The sequence below is a fragment of the Zootoca vivipara genome, chromosome 6 (genome assembly GCF_965207765.1).
Source record: "Zootoca vivipara chromosome 6, rZooViv2.hap1.1, whole genome shotgun sequence".
NCBI classification, from domain to species: domain Eukaryota; kingdom Metazoa; phylum Chordata; class Lepidosauria; order Squamata; family Lacertidae; genus Zootoca; species Zootoca vivipara.
The window spans coordinates 93,655,861-93,675,992 of record NC_142589.1 but is presented as its reverse complement, the minus strand read 5'-3'; the positions used below and the strand labels follow the sequence as shown (position 1 = coordinate 93,675,992).

General features: G+C 50.1%; 1 protein-coding gene across 2 annotated transcripts in view; it reads right to left on the bottom strand.

Moving 5' to 3' along the window:
- Positions 1-71: 71 nt before the first annotated feature.
- TBXA2R (thromboxane A2 receptor) overlaps positions 72-20,132 on the bottom strand; it is a 32,611-nt gene continuing 12,550 nt past the window's right edge. For both annotated transcript variants that reach the window (XM_060275312.2, XM_088673075.1), the window contains exons 2-3: positions 9,078-10,010; positions 72-4,801 (exon numbers count right to left, since the gene is read on the bottom strand). In XM_060275312.2, coding sequence (XP_060131295.1) covers positions 4,532-4,801; positions 9,078-9,872 — 1,065 coding nt within the window. In that variant the 5' untranslated portion in view covers positions 9,873-10,010 and the 3' untranslated portion in view covers positions 72-4,531. The remainder of the gene's footprint in view (positions 4,802-9,077; positions 10,011-20,132) is intronic.

The window sequence follows — 20,132 nt, the reverse complement described above, 5'->3', positions numbered from 1 at the left end:
TATTTCTGCCCCAGCCACTCTGGCCGGCTTCCAACATATATAAAAACATAATAAAGCTTGATTTTTTAAAAAAAACAACCTCCCCATACCAGGCTGCCTTCTAAAGGTTGTTGAGTTACTTATCTCTTTGGCTCAAGGTTGCATAACTCCATACCTTCCAACATTTCTCCGATGAAGATTGGGACGTCCTAAGGAAAAGCGAGACATTCCGGGACCAAATCGGAAACTGGGGTGGCTTTTTTAAATCCGGGACTGTCCCTTGAAAATAGGAGGGTCTGAGATCTTCTACAGAGGGCTGTGCTTGGCGTTGCTGATCAATGCATTCTCTCCAACCTACCTGCCCGCAGACTGTCTGGCCAGAGTGGTGCATGCTCTGGTTATCTCCCGCCTGGACTACTGCCATGCGCTCTCCGTGGGGCTACCTTTGAAGGTGACCCGGAAACTGCAACTAATCCAGAATGCGGCAGCTAGACTGGGGACTGGGAGCGGCCGCCGAGACCATATAACACCGGTCCTGAAAGACCTACATTGGCTCTCAGGATGTTTCCAAGCACAATTCAAAGTGTTGGTGCTGACCTTGAAAGCCCTAAACAGCCCTGTAGACCTGGGGGAGCATCTCCACCCCCATCCTTCTGCCCGGACACTGAGGTCCAGCTCTGAGGGCCTTCTGGTGCTTCCCTCCCTGCGAGAAGTAAAGCTACAGGGAACCAGGCAGAGGGCCTTCTCGGTAGTGGCACCCACCCTGTGGAACGCCCTCCCATCAGATGCCAAAGAGATAAATAGCTACCTGACATTTAGAAAACATCTGAAGTTTTTAATGTGTGACATTTTAATGTATTTTAAATTTTTGTTGGAAGCCACCCAGAGTGGCTGGGGAAACCCAGCCAGATGGGTGGGGTACAAATAATAAGTTATTATTATTATTATTATTATTATTATTATTATTATTATTATTATTATTATTATCATCATCATCATCATCATCATCTCCACACCAATGCTAGCAACACAAACATTTCCGCAAGTGAGATGCGTCTCGCACCCCCCAAAAAATGAACCTCCACGGATCACCCTCTTTTGTGAGGTTTCCCCCCCCTCCTGTGCTCAGGTCTACACCCACCCAAACCTTGGCACAATCACTCACATGCCCCCCCTTTTTTGCAGCAAAGCTTCACATTAATGAAAAACCAGCATTGTAATAAAAAATAAAAGAGGGGGTGTGGATAATGTCGATGCTAATTCTCTTGGAAGGAAGCACCTCGCCCTTCTGGAAGTCAACTCTCCTGCCTTTGACTGCGATGTACATAAAGTTTTGTTTATGTTCCGTTGGTTTGTTTTTGAAATAATTAAAAAGTTATTTAAAAACCATTCCTTTTTTTAAATAAAAGAAAGGGGGGGAACATCATTTCTGCAATGGCTGTGTGGCTCAGTAGGCAGAACACCCGCATCTCCTAGATATAGCATCTCCTAGGAGGGTTCAGAGAGATGCGTTGGCTAGCCTGTAACCCTGGAGAGCTGCTGCCGGTCCGTGCAGACAGCCCTGGGCTACATGGACTGGCGGTTTTCCTTGGCAAATGAAAATCTGTTACCAAGAGCTCCCTGCAGCTTCCCAAGTTTCCCTCCTCTCCAGGGTTTTTCCCATGCAATCGGAGACTGCGCCCATGTGAAGTCAACCTCTCCTCCGCCCTTTTCATGACGCTCCTTGTTCTGGGAGAGCGGGAGGGAGGGGAGCCGGTCACAGCAGGAGAGGGAGACCCCCATGCCTCTTCACCAGCCAGACTCCTCTCTGCCTCTTGGCCCCGTTCCCTCTATTCACAATCATGAGGACTAGTAACTTGCATCACATTCCCCATCCATTCTTTCCATTGAGGCTGGGAGCCCGAGGGTTCTAAGCTGCATTCCACCTTGCTCTTTAGTGCCTTCATTATGCCAACAAGGGAACAAACCCTAACCGTTACGAGGAGGGAACCAGCAACAAATCGCCCTGTTCAAGTTGGAGTTGACTCTTTGTTAGCAAAAGCGCAATCCACACAGACTTGGTGGGCTGTCAGGCCTAATGAGCACAGCAACTAATCCCCGGTAGGTCTGCTGCCAAGAAAATCCTTGCCTCCCCACAGCCGTCTTAAGTCCCCTCCTCTCCAGGGTTTTCCCCCATGCAATCGGAGACTACGCCTGCCGGGAGCCAACCTCCCCTCCACCCATTTCATGCCTCTTCTGGTTCTGGGAGACCAGGAGAGAGGGGAGCTGGTTGTAGCAGGAGGGGGAGACCTCCATGCCTCTTCCCCAGCTGGACTCCTCTCTGTTTTTTGGCCTCTGTCCTCTCCTCCTTCCACTTCTGCCTCTGAGTCTGGACTGCTCTCTGCCACAAACTCTCCCCGTTCACTAAGCCCTGTTCCCTCTTCCGCTTCTGACACCTCCTCTTCCCAGCCTTCTCCCTCTGACCACTCGTCCCCCCCCCCCCCACCCATCCCTGGGCTCTAAGCCTTCTTCCCTTGGGGGTCCCCTAGGCTGCTCCCCCACACCATTTCTCTGCGCCCAACCGGCACCCCGTCTCAGAAAAAGGAACAACCACCACCAATGGCCACAGGCAGGAGATGCCACAGGCTTTATTACGGCAACAATTACGCATGCACAAATCCACGCAGTCGTGTCGCTTCCTCTTCCCACGACGATCCAGGGACCCCCCAATTCCAGCTGCAGGATACAGAGAGTCGAAGCGCCACCCACAATGTCTGTCGGACAGTGTCCACTCATCCTGTCCCTAAGTGAGCGTTCAAGCTCGACGTGCCCATTTTTAAACATGCTATATTCTTGGTGCCACCAACACAACATGGGGAGGAGAGCCCTGGGGCTCGGGATCAGATGCCTGGGGGGGTGTGCAGGATGAGGCAGAGCGGGCATGCATGTATCTATGGCCACCCTAGGACCTGGAGGGTGTGACGTGGGAGGCCAACAGCAGGGGGCGCCAGAGCCAATGGGAGGAAGAGCTGGTGAATTCTACTTACCATTGCAATCGAAATGATTCAGCCTCTCTATTCCAAATCAGGCTCGTTATCAAAATGTACAGAGTTTTAGCTGTTTGCAAGGAGCAAACTAAACTAGCATTCTCTTCTGAATTTGGGGGAACCACTGTGTCAAGCTATTTCAATGGCTTCTGTAAGGGGGAGGGATTATAGAGAACCCCCCCCTTCTCATCAGGAGCAGTCCGTCTCCAAGCAGTCATGAAAGTGCAGGGTCTGAAGGGGTGAGTCAGGAGACAGAGAAGGAGTGCCAGGGCTCTGGCAGCATTGGAGAGCCCCGGCTCCACAGGCAGGAAAAGAGAGAGAGGCGGGAAGGGTGGACAGGGAGAAGGCAGACCGTAGACCCTTCCCCCCCCCCGACACCGGTATTGAGGAGGAGGAGAAAGGGGAGGAGATTCACTGTCCCGAGGCTTTTATGTTGGTCAAAGTTATTGAGGAGGAGGAGAAAGGGGAGGAGATTCACTGTCCCGAGGCTTTTATGTTGGTCAAAGTTGCGAAAAGGGGCAGTGCCGGATTCTGACACAGAATGAGAAGACATGAAGCCGACAGCTCACTACACTGTAAATAATGTGCACCAATAAAGACTTTTGAAAGACAAGCATGTGGAAGGTCGTTACTCAGGAGTAGTCTTAACAAACCTGACAGCTTCTGTTTGATTCGCTCCTTGCAAACAAAGCCGGCACATTTTGATAATAAACCTGCTTTGCAACGGGGGTGGAAAGAATTCCGATTGCAATCCCTATCTCCTCCTCCTCCTCCTTGCTGTGTCCCGCAAGGGGCAACGCCAAGGCTGAGGAGCAAACTGGCAAGCAAGTCCGTGCCCTGGACTGGTTGCAAACACAGAGGCAGGGAAGTGGGTGGCTGGCAGGGGGCAGCCTGAGGCTGGTGGGGCACTGCCGCCGCCGTTTGCCCCAACAGACCAGCCTCCACTGCCTCTTCTGCTGCCGTCCCCCAGCAACCGGCGTTCAAAGGTAGACTCCGCCTGCACATGGGGGCTCGCTTACAGTAAGAACGCCAGAATTTCGAAGCCGGATCAGGCCAAATGCCCGCCTGTGCCTGGCAGAAAGTGGGGCAGCGCCCCTATTCGCCCTCACCGACCCGCCTACGTCCAGGATGGGAGCTTCCAGCCGGGATTAGCATCACGCGAAAACATACCCGGCTCAATCGACCGGTCCATTTGGAACCAACTCACAAACTTGGGAACCCCGAGAATCTTTTAGCCCAACCCCAGGAAATAAAGGAATCGCAGGTCATGCTAGGTTAGGGGGTCACTGGTTTGGGGTCGGGGACCAGGCCCTGCAAAAGGGCACAGAACTGGGTGCGGTTGGCATGAGCGGTGGGAATTGGAGAGAGACTTCGTCGCCCTGTTTATAGCACACTGAGCGGCGCACATCGGAGCTGAGATGCTTCCGAGATGCGGGCACCGACGGGCTTTGCCGTGACCAAGGAGGGGCTGTACCACTTTGCCCGCCATCGCACCCCTCCCCTCCCGCTGTAGCAGACCCCCTGTCCTACTGGAGCACAGATTCCTGGGTGAATTTTCTCCGCAGGGACGGGTTGAGCACTGGGTACAGGGAGACGATAGAGGGCCGGGCTTTGAAGCTGGGGTAGATCCTTCGCAGCACCGCCCGTCGGAAGAGGATGTAGACCCAGGGATCCAGGATCTGGTTCCATGTTGCCACCCGCAGGTAGATAAGCAGCTGCATCTCGGTGTCCCGGGGGATCTGCCTGGGGGGCAAGTCGCCTCGGGGAGCCTGGAGAGCCGTCTGCACGATGAGGATCTGTGGGAAAGAGGAGCCAAAGTGAGTCAAAGAGGAGGCACGAGATTCTCTCTTTCCGTTTCCTTTCCCCTTTTCAAAAATGCTTTCTCTTTCCAATTTTTTGCAGTTACAGGTAGGTAGCCGTGTTGGTCTGAGTCGAAACAAAATAAAAAAATTCCTTCAGTAGCACCTTAAAGACCAACTAAAATTTTATTTTGGTATGAGCTTTCGTGTGCATGCACACTTCGTCAGATACACTGAAACGGAAGAAGCCAGACCCTTATGTATACAGTGGTACCTCGGTTTATGAACACAATTGGTTCCAGAAGTCTGTTCATAAACCGAAGTGTTCATAAACCGAAGCAAACATTCCCATTAAAAATAATGGAAAGTGGATTAATCCGTTCCAGATGATGAAAAACACCCCCTAAAGCTTCAATTTAACATGAATTTCACTGTCTGCCAAGAGGTTTCCGAGGCCTATGGAGGCCTCCACGGAGGCATCGGAGCGTCCGCGACTGGGACGCAGCCACAGAAGCGCTCCGATGCCTTCACAGAGGCTAACTGCGTCTCTTTCAAAGCGGGTGGGGGGGTCCCTTTGGAAGCGCTTACCTTGCGCATAGAAAACAGTGGTGAGAGGCTTGGCTGCGCGGCGGTGCAGCTCTCCTTCCCTCTCTACGTGGTGCCAGCCGGGCGACCTTTCTCCTCCTCAGAGCAGCCACCACCACTACCAGGCGCCAGGACTGGCTGCGGTGGCTCGCGGTGCGCCTGGCTCTGGTTGGAGTGGCGGCGGCGGCAGCAGCGGCGGCTTCTCTCAAGCCCGAGCCTCTCCACTCTGCAGGGGCGCAACGGTGAAGGCCCGGCCTCGCTTCTCTTGACCCCTCCGCGAGGCCGGGCCTTCACCGTCGCGCTCCTGTGACGTCTCTCCACCTTCGCCGTCGCGCTAATGTGGAGAGGCGTCGCAGGAGCGCGACGGCGAAGGTCCGCTTCTCTTGAGCCGGCCTTGCGGAGGGCTCAAGAGAAGCGGGCCTTCAGCGTCGCGCTCCTGCGACGTCTCTCCACCTTCGCCGTTGCGCTAATGTGGAGAGGCGTCGCAGGAGCACGACGGCGAAGGTCCGCTTCTCTTGAGCCGGCCTCGCGGAGGGCTCAAGAGAAGCGGGCCTTCAGCGTCGCGCTCCTGCGACGTCTCTCCACCTTCGCCGTCGCGCTAATGTGGAGAGGCGTCGCAGGAGCGCGACGGCGAAGGTCCGCTTCTCTTGAGCCGGCCTCGCGGAGGGCTCAAGAGAAGCGGGCCTTCAGCGTCGCGCTCCTGCGACGTCTCTCCACCTTCGCCGTCGCGCTAATGTGGAGAGGCGTCGCAGGAGCGCGACGGCGAAGGTCCGCTTCTCTTGAGCCGGCCTTGCGAAGGTGGAGAGACGTCGCAGGAGCGCGACGCTGAAGGCCCGCTTCTCTTGAGCCCTCCGCAAGGCCGGCTCAAGAGAAGCAGGCCTTCGCCGTCGCGCTCCTGCGACGCCTCTTCACATTAGCGCGACGGCGAAGGTGGAGAGACGTCGCAGGAGCGCGACGGTGAAGGCCCGGCCTCGCGGAGGGGTCAAGAGAAGCGAGGCCGGGCCTTCACCGTTGCGCCCCTGCAGAGTGGAGAGGCTCGGGCTTGAGAGAAGCCGCCGCTGCTACCGCCGCCGCCGCTCCAAGCACAGCCAGGCGCACCTCGAGCCACCCCAGCCAGTCCTGGCGCCTGGTGGTGGTAGCGGCTGCTCTGAGGAGGAGAAAGGTCGCCTGGCTGGCACCACGTAGAGAGGGAAGGAGAGCTGCGAGCGCCACCGCCGCGCAGCCAAGCCTCTCACCGCTGTTTTCTATGCGCAAGGTAAGCGCTTCCAAAGGGACCCCCCACCCGCTTTGAAAGAGACGCGGCCGCAGCCGCAGGGCTCCTTTCCACACAGTTAGCCTCCGTGAAGGCATCGGAGCGCTTCTGTGGCTGCGTCCCAGTCGCGGACGCTCCGATGCCTCCGTGGAGGCCTCCATAGGCCTCGGAAACCTCGGGTTACTTACTTCCGGGTTTCGATGGTTCGTAAACCGAAAGTTCGTAACCCGAGGTGTTCGTAAACCGAGGTACCACTGTATTCAGAGGGTGGGGGGTGGGGGTGATGGGCTGATAGGAGTGGTAAACCTGTTGATGACTGTTAACGACTGTTAATGACTGCAATTGGTCTTGCGGGGGGGGAAGCAAGGGCTGAGGTGCTAAGGAAAGCTTGATCATGTATAATGAGATAAGAATCCTATGTCTTTGTTCATTCCAGGTGGCTCCATGGTTTTAAGTTTGCTAATGAGTTGCAATTCAGCAACTTCTCTTTCCAGTCTATTTCTGAAATTCTTTTGTGATAAGACAGCTGCTTTGAGATCTTGTATAGAATGTCCTGGGAGATTGAAGTGTTCTCCTACTGGTTTCTCTGTCTTGTTTGACAGTTTCTCTGTCAATTTTTTGCATTTTTCTTTTTGTAAAATGGTTTTGATTTGACTTTACAAATTCGTTCACACTCAGAATCACAAATAATGGAAATGGCACAAGATTCTTCCGAATCCCAAGACTTCCCTCCGTGGGTGCTTTTGGCAACGTTTTCAACCACATACTATTTTCATTGTATCCAAAATCTGCGTAACATTACAAGAGTTACAGTGGTACCTTGGTTCTCAAATGCCTTGGTTCGCAAACGCCAAAAACCCAGAAGTAAGTGTTCCGGTTTTCGAACGTTTTTTGGAAGCCGGATGTCCAATGCGGCTGTCGGCTATTGTTTCCGGGGCGCCTGCACCAATCAAAAGCTGCGCCTTGGTTTTAGAAAATTTAGGAAGTCAAATGGGCTTCTGGAACAGATTAAGTTTGGTGCTTTTGTTTTTGCTATTTATTTTGCACTTTTGTTTTTGAAGCTTTTTCGGTTCATTTGTTTTTGTGACTGTGAGGAACCCCGTTCAGCTACTGATTGACTGATTGTGTGACTGCGGAAATGGATAAAATCCAAACAATGACCACCATCAGTGCAAGTAAGGGGAAAAAATAAATTTCAATTTTTATCACCTACTACAATCCTGTCTTATTTATTTTATAGTACAGTACATTGGTTTTTGCTTTCATTTTATGGATCAATGGTCTCATTAGATAATAAAATTCATGTTCAATGGCTGTTTTAGGGGTTGTTTTTAAAAGTCTGGAACGGATTAATCTGTTTTGCATGACTTTCTATGGGAAAGAAGTGCGCCTTGGTTTTGGAACGCTTTGGTTTTGGAACAGACTTCCGGAACGGATTAAGTTTGAGAACCAAGGCACCACTGTACAGCATTCTTTTGTAATCAGTTAACGGAGCAACTTTTCTCGATAATGCATGAAAACCAAAGGAGGGAACATTTCATGTAGGTAACCAACCAGCGCTTTCCAAAACATTGCAGAGATTTTCTCCGTTGCTAAAATGCTGTTGTCTTGCACCATAACACAGACACTTAACATAACACAGACACTTAACGCACACGTGCAATTTGAAGATCAGATCTCATTTTCAAGCAACTGGGAGATTTTTGTCAGGTTATTTTTTTTAAAAAAAACCCCAACTTGTAAGAACTAGGCAGAGAGTCAGCAATGCTCTCAAAATGATGGATTTTATTTCAGTTGGGGCTGGAGCCTCTTCAAGCAGAGAAATTCATAAGGACTATCTGGGGAATGTCATGTCAATCCACCCACGGCCTCTGTTGATTCTTTCCGTTGATGGGATATTCTATCAAAGAACCGTGGAATTGCAGAGCTGCAAGGGACCCCGGGGGTCCTCTAGTCCAACCCCCTGCAATGCAGGAATCTTTTGCCCAAAGTGGGACTCGAACCCGCAACCCGGGGATTAAGAGTCTTGCGATCTACCGACTGAGCTATCCACAGCAATTGTGTTTGTGGGGAGGATAATACCGTAGTTTTTCATGTATAAGACGACCCCTATTTTTTTTAACCCAAAATTAAGAAATCGGGACAGAGCTCGAACCCAAGCCCGGGGCACCCACACCAGAACCAGAACTCGAATCCAGGCCACCCATGCCAGAGCCTGATCCCAAACCCCTGCGTGTTCACCATCCATGTTTAGGATGATCCCCCAATTTTTGACTAATTATTTTTATCAAAAAGCATCGTCTTATACATGGAGGCTTTTTCGGTTCATTTCGTTTTGGAACGGACTTCCGGAACGCATTAAGTTTGAGAACCAAGGTACCGCCGCATACCAAAAAAAAAGGAGGTTCGCTTTCTGTGGCCGAACCGCTCACTCACCAGCAGGGGGAGCCAGCAGACGCTTGCGATGACCATGATGCCTAGCAGTTGCACCATCATCTCGACTTCGCTGTCTCGCCGCCGCTGGACGGACTCGGAGTCGTGGTAGACGCGGCAGAGGGTGACCACGCTGACCGTGTTGAGCAGGAAGGAGAGGCCCACGCAGAAGAGGCCGAGGAGGGCAAAGATGAGGCAGAAGGCCACGTTCCTGGGGTCGTGGAGCAGCGTCAGGAAGCACCAGGAGTTGGGGTACTGCAGGGTGTAGTCGCCCAGGCCGAAGACGGGCAGCAGGCCGAGGAGGAAGCCCCCGGCCCATACCAGCCCCACCAGGGTCCACGCCCGGCGTTTGGTCATCTTCGTGGAGCGGGAGAAGGGCCGGTTGATGCCCAGGAAGCGTTCTCCGGCCATGGTGGCTCCCAGGAGCAGGGGGCACACCCCGAAAAAGACCATCACCATCCCCATGAAGCGGCAGAGGTGGCAGCCGGGGTCCACCAGCCTCCAGTCAAAGCGGGTGAAGTGGTAGGGCACCACGATGGAGAAGGTCAGCAGCAGGCCCATGAAGTCCGTGGCCACCAGCCCACACAGGAAGACCAGGAAAGACGAGCGCGAGCGGCTGTGCATCTTCCTGGAGGAGTTGACCAGCACGCAGAAGGCGAACAGGTTGGAGGAGAGGCCGATGAGGCCGAAAACGGTGGAGAACCACGGCGAGGCGGCCGCGTCGCCGCGGTACGCCTCCGTGCCGTTGGCGCCCCGGAAGCAAGAGCCGAGGCTGCGGTTCTCGGTGGAGTTCGCCATCGCCCCTGTGCTCAGTGCGGTCCTGCGGAAGGAGACTCGCCGAGGGGTCCTCCTGGGCGCGAGGTGCCGTCGCCCGGTGGTCTGGTGGCGCCCATCGCGCGGCGCAGTGGGGTCAGTCTCGGTCTTTGGGTGTCGGCTCTTAGCAGAGGGAGAAGAGAGAGAGGAAGAGAGTGTCAGGTCTCATCCGGACAACCTGTTTACTGAGCGGTCTCCCCCAGGAGGTTGTGGACCTCCAATGGAAGTCTGGCTTCCAGGTCAAGGGAAGTCAGAGTGCCGCTCTATTCTGCCTCGGTCAGTCCTGTGTCCCATTCTGGGTGCCACAGTTTAAGAAGGAAATTTACAAGCTGGAAGGTGTGCAGAGGAGGGCAACCAAGATGCTCAAGGAGGGTTGGGGTAACTGTGCTCCTGAAGGACCAGGTGTGCAGCCTGGGGGTCATTTTGGACTGACAGCTGTCCATGGAGGCACAGGTCAATTCTGTGTGCAGGGAACTGTCTCCCAGCTCCATCTGGAACGCAGGATGAGACCCTCCCTGTCCACAGACTGTCTCGCCAGAGTGGTGCATGCTCTGGTTGTCTCCCGCTTGGACTACTGCCATGCGCTCTCTGTGGGGCTACCTTTGAAGGTGACCCGGAAACTACAACTAATCCAGAATGCGGCAGCCAGACTGGGTACTGGGAACAGCTGCTGAGACCACATAACACCAGTCCTGAAAGACCTACATTAGCTCCCAGGATGTTTCCAAGCACAATTCAAAGTGTTGGTGCTGACCTTGAAAGCCCTAAACAGCCCTGTATCCCGGAAGGAGCGTCTCCACCCTAGCAGGACATGTGAAAAGGATCTAGGGGTCTTGGTGGACCACAAGCTCAACAATGAGTCCACTGCGTGATGCAGCAGCAAAAAAAGGCGAATGCTATTCTAGGCTGCATCCACAGAAGTCCAGATCAAGGGAAGCCATAGTCCCAGTTTCTTCTGCCTGGGTCAGACCACACCTGGAGTCCTGTGCCCAGTTCTGGGTGCCTCAATTTAAGAAGGAGGTTGACAAGCTGGAAGGTGTGCAGAGGAAGGTGACTGAGATGATCAAGGGTCTGGAAACCGAGCCTGATGAGGAACGGTTGAAGGAGCTGGGGATGTTTAGCCTGGAAAAGAGGAGACTGAGAGAAGATAGGAGAGCCACCTTCCAATATCTGAAGGGCTGTCCCATGAAAGATGGAACCAGCTTGCTTTCTCCTACTGCAGAGGGTCGAACTCAAACCCATGGCTTCAAGAAAGGAGATTCCGACTAAACATAAGGAAGAACTTTCTGGCAGTAGGAGCTGTTTGACGGTGGGACGGACTCCCATCGGGTGGACGATCCTTCCTTGGAGGTTTTTTAAGCAGAGCTCGGATGGCTATCTGTTGTGGATGCTTTAGCTGAGATTCCTGCATTGCAGCGGGTTGGGCTAGATGAGCCCTGGGTGTCCCTTTCAACTACGATTCTATGATTCATGACAGGTGGCCATTCAACCTCTGCTTTAAAACCTCCAAGGAAAGAGAACCCTCCACCTTCCGAAGGACTCAGTCCAGCTGTCAAAGAGATCTTGCCACCCCAAAACATTAGGAAGAACTTCCTGACAGTAAGAGCTGTTCGGCAGTGGAATTTGCTACCAAGGAGTGTGGTGGAGTCTCCTTCTTTGGAGGTCTTTAAGAAGAGGCTTGACAGGCATATGTCAAGAATGCTTTGATGGTGTTTCCTGCTCGGCAGGGGGTTGGACTGGATGGCCCTTCTGGTCTCTTCCAACTCTATGATTCTTTGATTCTATGATTCCTCTTGATGTCTAGTCAGCAAGAATTGGGATCCCAGCCAGAGTGCCATTGGCTTCCACTCAGCAAATTGAGCAAAACCATTTGTGGAAAGTTAGGGTAATCCCCTGTTCTCTGCATTGTTTAAAAGAACTTGTATCCAGCTTTTCAGCAGTCCGATGGCCCCTAAGTTATCCGAAGACATCGGTGACGGATGAGTTTATTCCCAGATCTTCTCTCCATCCCTCCCCAGACACCCTGAAAGGAGATGGCCGGACGTTGCCCTCATTTTCCTGAAGAAGAAAATGAATAATCACAAGTAAGGTTGGGATGGTGGGGGTGGAAAGGGCCACCCAGCCTTCCTTCTTCCCAGGAAAAGAAAAGCATGAATGTTATCATGAATTATTTGGGCGCATTCCTCAAATATTAGAAAACAATTCCCAATCCTTAAGCACAAATTGGGACATATTTTGGGGGAAAAGGCTTATTTGCTTTTTATTTCAGTCCTCGAAGTTTTGCTGAACATGATAAGGAAAGATGAAGAAGTTAAAGGGATAGTAAAGGTAAAGGGGCCCCTGACCATCAGGTCCAGTCGTGTCCGACTCTGGGGTTGTGGCGCTCATCTCGCTCTATAGGCCGAGGGAGCCGGCGTTTGTCCGCAGACAGCTTCCGGGTCATGTGGCCAGCATGACTAAGTTGCTTCTGGTGAACCAGAGCAGCGCACGGAAACACCATTTACCTTCCCGCCGGAGCAGTCCCTATTTATCTACTTGCAGTTTGAGGTGCTTTCGAACTGCTAGGTTGGCAGGAGCTGGGACCGAACAATGGGAACTCACCCCGTTGCAGGGATTCGAACCGCCGACCTTCTGATCAGCAAGCCCTAGGCTCTGTAGTTTAACCCACAGCGCCACCTGGGTCCCTACAAAGGGATAGTAGCGGGTTCTAAACAATATAAGTTAAAAGCCTTTGCTGATGGCTTGGTGTTGATCCAGAAACCAGAATACAAGGGTTCGGACAAGTTGCAGGTTTTAAATTGAACAAAAGTAAAACCAAAGGTTTTTTTTGGGGGGGGGGTTATAGTTAGAGGGAAAAGTAGGTTACAGGAAATTATTGGTTTGAGTTTTGTTAAAAAGGTGAAGTATCTGGGTGTGAATATGACGGCAAAAAAATTGAATTTGTATAAAGATAATTATGACAAGTTATGGAATGAAATTAAGAGAGATTTGGATATTTGGACGAATCTAAAGTTATCTATGTTGGGCCGAATTTCAGCTGTGAAGATGAATGTATTGCCAAAAATGTTCTTTTTATTTCAAGCGCTTCCTATTATTGACAAGATGAATCGTGGGCTTTGAAGACACTCAAACTCAGGACGAAATGTGCTAAGAGGAAGGCACACTTGGCAAACCCTCACCAGGATCAACTCCCACTGTGGAAGGACGTGTGGATCCAGAATTGGCCTCCACAGTCACTTACAGACTCACTGTTAAAACTGTGCTTATGGAAGACAATCTTACTCAGCTACGAGGGTTCGTCAAAGAAGAAAAAGATATTCATTGAATCGTAGAGTTGGAAGGGATCCCAGGGTCATCTAGTCCAACCCCCTGCAATGCAGGAAGCCCAGCTAAAGCATCCATGACAGATGGTCAGCCAACCTCTGCTTAAAAACTTCCAAGGAAGGAGAGTCCATCACCTTCCATCCCACTATCGGACAGCTCTGACTGCCAGAAAATTCCTCCTGGTGTTGAGTCAGAATCTCCTTTCCTGCAACTTGAAGCCATGGGTTCGAGTCCTACCTTCCCGAGCAGGAGAAAACAAGCTTGCTTCCAGGTGACAGCCCATCAGATATTGGAAGATGGCTCTTATATCCTCTCAGTCTCCTCTTTTCCAGGCTCCTCTTTTTCCAGCTCCTTCAACCGTTCCTCATCAGGCTCGGTTTCCAGACCCTTGATCGTCTGGGTCGCCCTCCTCTGCACACCTTCCAGCTTGTCAACCTCCTTCTTAAATTGAGGTGCCCAGAACTGGACACAGTATTCCAGGCGTTGTCTGACCAAGGCAGAATAGAGCGCAACTATGACTTAAATCTGGACACTAGACTTCTGTTGATGCAGCCTAGAATTGCATTCGCTTTTCCCCCACTGCTGCATCGCACACATTCTGCATTTCTGACCATGGCTTAGGATCGGAGCGCTTGCAAGATGGGAGCATTTGCCTCCTCCGATTCTGGGAAGCTCTCTGAGGGGGCCAGGATCGGCCCTCGGCATGTGTGAAATTGCCCCGCAGACATTTGACCCCACAGATCAGACAAACATCGCAACTGCTTTCCCTCGGACCGTAAATCAACCCTGTAATAAAACAGGAATTCCTATCGCTTCCAGGAACTGACGCAAGATTAGGAGAAGCCAGCCAAGGATATGGGGCCGGGGGCAACCAGCTGGGACGGGCCGCCCTTAGAAGCACAAATTTATTTAAGCAGGGAGCATCCCACTGGGAGCAGGGGGTCAAGAAACAGAAGCTGCGTGGCTGATCTTATAGCTCGCCACTGACGACATCCAAGCCACCCACTTGAAGCACATTCATTTCCCCAGAGAATCTAGGAACTGTCGTTTCCTGGAGCTACAACTCCCAGCACAAACTACAGTTCCCAGAATTTTTATTTGGGGGGGGGCAGGTTCTTTTTCAGTAGGTGAAGAAAGATGGAAAGGAAAGACCAGTGGAAAGGAACGTATCGACGTCAGAAGCTGCCTTATACAGTCAGAGCATCTACCTCAGTTTTGTCTACTGTTACAGGAATTCTAAGGCCTTATATATATACGGTATATAAGATATATGTTCATAAATGTACAAGGCAAACACGTAAATAAGTATATAAATAACCATGTGTCTGCAATAGTACAGGAGAGTAATCCCGAAGCTGTTTTGACTCTCCCAAATTAACCTCAAATATCTCTCTGAAAGGAAGAAGGAAATGGAAAAAGTTGTTCCAATTGTCTTTGGCCTGTAGGGGCTTAAACCTCCCTTTTCAAATACAGTTTGGCAAGTATCTGTGAAGCTGAGCAAAGCTATCAATATGCATAAGTGGTATCTGAAGAAGTGTGCATGCACACGAAAGCTCATACCAAAATAAAAACTTAGTTGGTCTTTAAGGTGCTACTGAAGGAATTTTTTAATATGCATAAGAGATTCAGGAACTAAGTATTTACCATCTCCAAGGAATGGCCAGGCTACCCAGAAAAGGCAATTGATAAGGTATGATCAGGTATCCCGGCAGACAGGAGAGAAGCAACACACTCAAATTTCTGCTGGGGACCACCTCGTTCTGTCATGTATATATGATGTTTTGGGGGGTGGTCTTGAGCTACAGGGGAGGCAATTTCTAAAGTCTATATATTGCACATCAATGTTCAGGGTTCCCCTCCTCCCTCCCTGTGTGGGGTGAGCGGGGGACCCTGTTGCAACAGTTTAATAAAGATCAGGCTTACTAGCCGCTTTGCTTCTCAATATTCTCTGCTTGGCCTCTGTTATTTTCTCCTTCCGATAGGGAACCTACTTAAGGACTCTGTACGGGCTCTCGGATACCCCAACCAATCAGTAGCTGAGCTGGGTTCCACACAGTCACAAAAACAAATGAACTGAAAAAGCCTCAAAAACAAAAACGCAAAATAAATAGCAAAAACAAAAGTGCCAATCTTAATCTGTTCCAGAAGACCATTTGACTTCCGAAATGTTCGGAAACCGAGGCGCGGCTTCTGATTGGCACAGGCGCCCCGGAAACAAAAGCCGACAGCCGCATTGGACGTTCGGCTTCTGGAAAACATTCGCAAACCGGAACACTCGCTTCGGGGGTTTTGGCATTTGGAAACCAAGGCGTTTGAGTACCAAGGTACCACTGTACCAGTCACAGGAAACCACAGGAGGGGAGAGAGCTCTTGTGGTCGGATCCTGCTTCAGCAGGCTCCTCTAGGAAGGGACCCTATGGGGTCATTTAGTCCAACCCCCTGCAATGTTCTTATCTTCTTATTTGGATAATAATAATAATAATAATAATAATAATAATAATAATAATAATGGATTATGGAGAAAGCTAGAGAGTTCCAGAAAAACGTCTACTTCTGCTTCATTGACTATGCAAAAGCCTTTGACTGTGTCGACCACAGCAAACTATGGCAAGTTCTTAAAGAAATGGGAGTGCCTGATCACCTCATCTGTCTCCTGAGAAATCTCTATGTGGGACAAGAAGCTACAGTTAGAACTGGATATGGAACAACTGATTGGTTCAAAATTGGGAAAGGAGTACGACAAGGTTGTATATTGTCTCCCTGCTTATTTAACTTATATGCAGAATTCATCATGCGAAAGGCTGGACTAGATGAATCCCAAGCAGGAATTAAGATTGCCGGAAGAAATATCAACAACCTCAGATATGCAGATGACACAACCTTGATGGCAGAAAGCGAGGAGGAATTAAAGAACCCTTTAATGAGGGTGAAAGAGGAGAGCGCAAAATATGGTCTGAAGCTCAACATCAAAAAAACCAAGATCATGGCCACTGGTCCCATCACCTCCTGGCAAATAGAAGGGGAAGAAATGGAGGCAGTGAGAGATTTCACCTTCTTGGGCTCCTTGATCACTGCAGATGGTGACAGCAGTCACGAAATTAAGAGACGCCTGCTTCTTGGGAGAAAAGCAATGACAAACCTAGACAGCATCTTAAAAAGCAGAGACATCACCTTGCCGACAAAGGTCCGTATAGTTAAAGCTATGGTTTTCCCAGTAGTGATGTATGGAAGTGAGAGCTGGACCATAAAGAAGGCTGATCGCCGAAGAATTGATGCTTTTGAATTATGGTGCTGGAGGAGACTCTTGAGAGTCCCATGGACTGCTAGAAGATCAAACCTATCCATTCTTAAGGAAATCAGCCCTGAGTGCTCCCTGGAAGGACAGATCGTGAAGCTGAGGCTCCAATACTTTGGCCACTGCATGAGAAGAGAAGAATCCTTGGAAAAGACCCTGATGTTGGGAAAGATTGAGGGCACTAGGAGAAGGGGACGTCAGAGGACAAGATGGTTGGACAGTGTTCTCGAAGCTACGAACATGAATTTGACCAAACTGCGGGAGGCAGTGCAAGACAGGAGTGCCTGGCGTGCTATGGTCCATGGGGTCACGAAGAGTCGGACACGACTAAAAGACTAAACAACAACAACAACAACAACAATAATAATAATAGGAAAATTAAATTATTTTCTAAACACATCAGTTCCACTTCCAGTCACCTGTCTCCAACTAATGAATTAATGCCTGGGCTGAGGAAAAGGGGAGGGGCTTGTTTTTTTAAAAAAAAATTCTTTCCCCCAGGCCTTAAAAGGTAAAGGTGAAGGGACCCCTGACCATTAGGTCCAGTCGTGACTGACTCTGGGGTTGCGGCGCTCATTTTGCATTATTGGCCAAGGAAGCCGGCGTACAACTTCCAGGTCATGTGGCCAGCATGACTAAGCCGCTTTTGGCGAAACCAGAGCAGCGCACGGAAACGCCGTTTACCTTCCCGCTGTAGCGGTCCCTATTTATCTATTTGCACTTTGACGTGCTTTCGAACTGCTAGGTTGGCAGGAACTGGGACCGAGCAACGGGAGCTCACCCCGTCGCGGGGATTCGAACAGCTGACCTTCTGATCGGCAAGCCCTAGGCTCTGTGGTTTAGACCACAGCACCACCCGCGTCCCACTCCAGGCCTTAAAAGCCATTACAAATTGTGGCCGCAGATCCCTGGGGCCTCTAAGTGGCGTCTAATGGTATTTGAGGAATCCACTTTGGTTTGTTGAACATCTCATCAAGGGTTTTCAATGAAGCCGGAGAGAAAAGTCTGTTAATTCTTTTCTAAGCCTTTGGTTTTTAACTTCCTTACGGTTTCAACGGCATGTTTTTTTACGTACCGTCAGTGCTTTTTTTTCCCTTAAAAAATGTTTAGGGGGTACTCTCATTTTGACTCAAGAAAACCGCCATTTTATAGTTCAAATTGGGGAAAATAAATACAGTAAATGGACAAAAGTACAAAGATTCACAAAACGTTTAGGAGTATGCGTCCCCCTGCAGAGAAAAAAGCACTGCATACCGTGATTGTGAAACTTCTTTGATACTTTTTTAAAAAAAAAACAGCAATATTTTCACAAATAAAATAGAGATCTGCTGTGAGCCTGAGAGGCGCCAGGAAGGCGAACATCGACCAAACAACAATACAGTGGAACCTCGGTTTATGAACACCTCGGTTTACGAATTTTCGGTTTACGAATGCCGCGGACCCATCTGGAACGGATTAATTCACTTTCCATTACTTTCAATGGGAAAGTTCGCTTCAGTTTATGAACGCTTCAGTTTATGAACAGACTTCCGGAACCAATTACACCCATGCTTCGGGTTAAGTACGCTTCAGGTTGAGCACTCCGCGGACCCGTCTGGAACGGATTAATCCACTTTCCATTACTTTCAATGGGAACGTTCGCTTCAGTTTATGAACGCTTCAGTTTATGAACAGACTTCCGGAACCAATTGTGTTCATAAACCAAGGTACCACTGTATTGCTCTATCGTATGTGGTGGAATTGTAAGGTGGTAAAAGGATTTTGGGAAATGATATATAATGAGTTGAAAAAAATGCTTAAAATAACCATTGCTTTTTTTAAAAAAACACCCTGAATTTTTCTTTTTAGGAATTTTAGGTGCCAAAATCCCAAGGGAGCATTAAATACTATTTATGTATGTGACCACGGTTGCGAGGATGTTATTGGTCCAGAGATGGAAAGAAGATAAAGTCCCAAGCCGAGAAGAATGGCAGATCAAGTGGATGAATTATGGCAAAATGGCAAAAATGGAAGAATCAGAAATCAGGAAGACCACATTTTTTATGAGGAATGGGGAAAATTTGTAACTTATCTTAAAGACCATTGTAAACAGTTAAAACCATTAGTAGTATTGGAATATCACTTGTAGTTTAAGGGTGAATTATACCTGTATTGATAAACACTGTGAGTTAGTTGGTCCGTCTTACTAGAAGGCAATTCCCAGTCTGAGAAGTTGGTAAAAAGAAAGAAAGAAAGAAAGAAAGAAAGAAAGAAAGAAAGAAAGAAAGAAAGAAAGAAAGAAAGAAAGGGGAGAGATGGGCATTGAAGAGGAAAGGGAGTGGGGAGGGAGGGAGGGAGGGAGGGAGGGAGGGAGGGAGGGAAGGAAGGAAGGAAGGAAGGAAGGAAGGAAGGAAGGAAGGAAGGAAGGAAGGAAGGAAGGAGAGAGAGAGAGAGAGAGAGAGAGAGAGAGAGAGAGAGAGAGAGAGAGAGATGGGCATTGAAGAGGAGGAAGGGATGGGGGAGGGAAGGAAGGAAGAAAAGACAGACAGACAGACAGACAGACAGACAGACAGACAGACAGACAGACAGATGGACAATGAAGAGGAAAGGGGAAGGAAGGAAGGAAGGAAGGAAGGAAGGAAGGAAGGAAGGAAGGAAGGAAGGAGAGTGAGAGGTGGGCACTGGAGAGAAAACGGGATGGGGGAGGAAAGGAAGGAAGGAAAGAAGGAAGGAAAGAATGAAGGAGAGAGAGATGGGCATTGAAGAGGAAAGGGAAGGAGGGAAGGGAAGGGAAGGGAAGGGAAGCAAGCACATTTGCAAATTGAAATTCTGAAATCATTTTGAAATGACTCAAAGCCCTTCCTAGCGTCTTCCTTGCAAGGGAGGACTTGGTCTGGAGAGCTGGAATGAGGCCACGGGCCAAGAGACAGGGAGATGATCGCACAAGTCTCCCAGAGGCTAAGACAGCAGCTAATAAGTCACGGAGGGGGCTGGAATTTGGCCTGGTGAGATGCTCGAGGGGGAGGACCAACGCACACCCCATCAATCCCCATCGCTGGCGGCCCTCCTGGGACGCCGCAACCGAAAACGGTCTGGAAAAGAGGACCTTGCCTTTTTCCTCAGAAAAAAAATGTCACATCTGGGAAAGGCTAGGAATGCCAGAAACCCCACAGAGGTTTCTTAACACCCATGGGGGGGGGGGGCTGGAATGACCCAGGGCGGTTGAAGAACACCATCCCTCTTTGAGGAGAACTCCGAGAGGCAGCGCGGTACAGTGGTTAGAGTCTCGGGCCAGGACCTGGGAAGAGACCCGAGTTCGAATCCCCCCCCAACTCGAGCTCACTGGGTGCCCTCTAGCCGGTAGCTCTGCCTAACCTGCCTCACAAGGTTGTTGTGGGGATTAAAATGGGGAGGAGGAGAATTATGCTTGCCACTTCGAGTTGCTTGGAGGGAAGGCAGGAGATGTTGAAAATAAATAAAATGGCAGCTCGGACGGGGAAATTAACAAACTACAAGTCTCAGGGAACCCATGGATGTTTCATACTGTTCCATTTTTTTTTATTACTTTTATCAATGATCATCACACATAAATCATAATCATTCTACACACAGGATTCTCTCAATCCCAGAACTTCCCTGCATGGTTT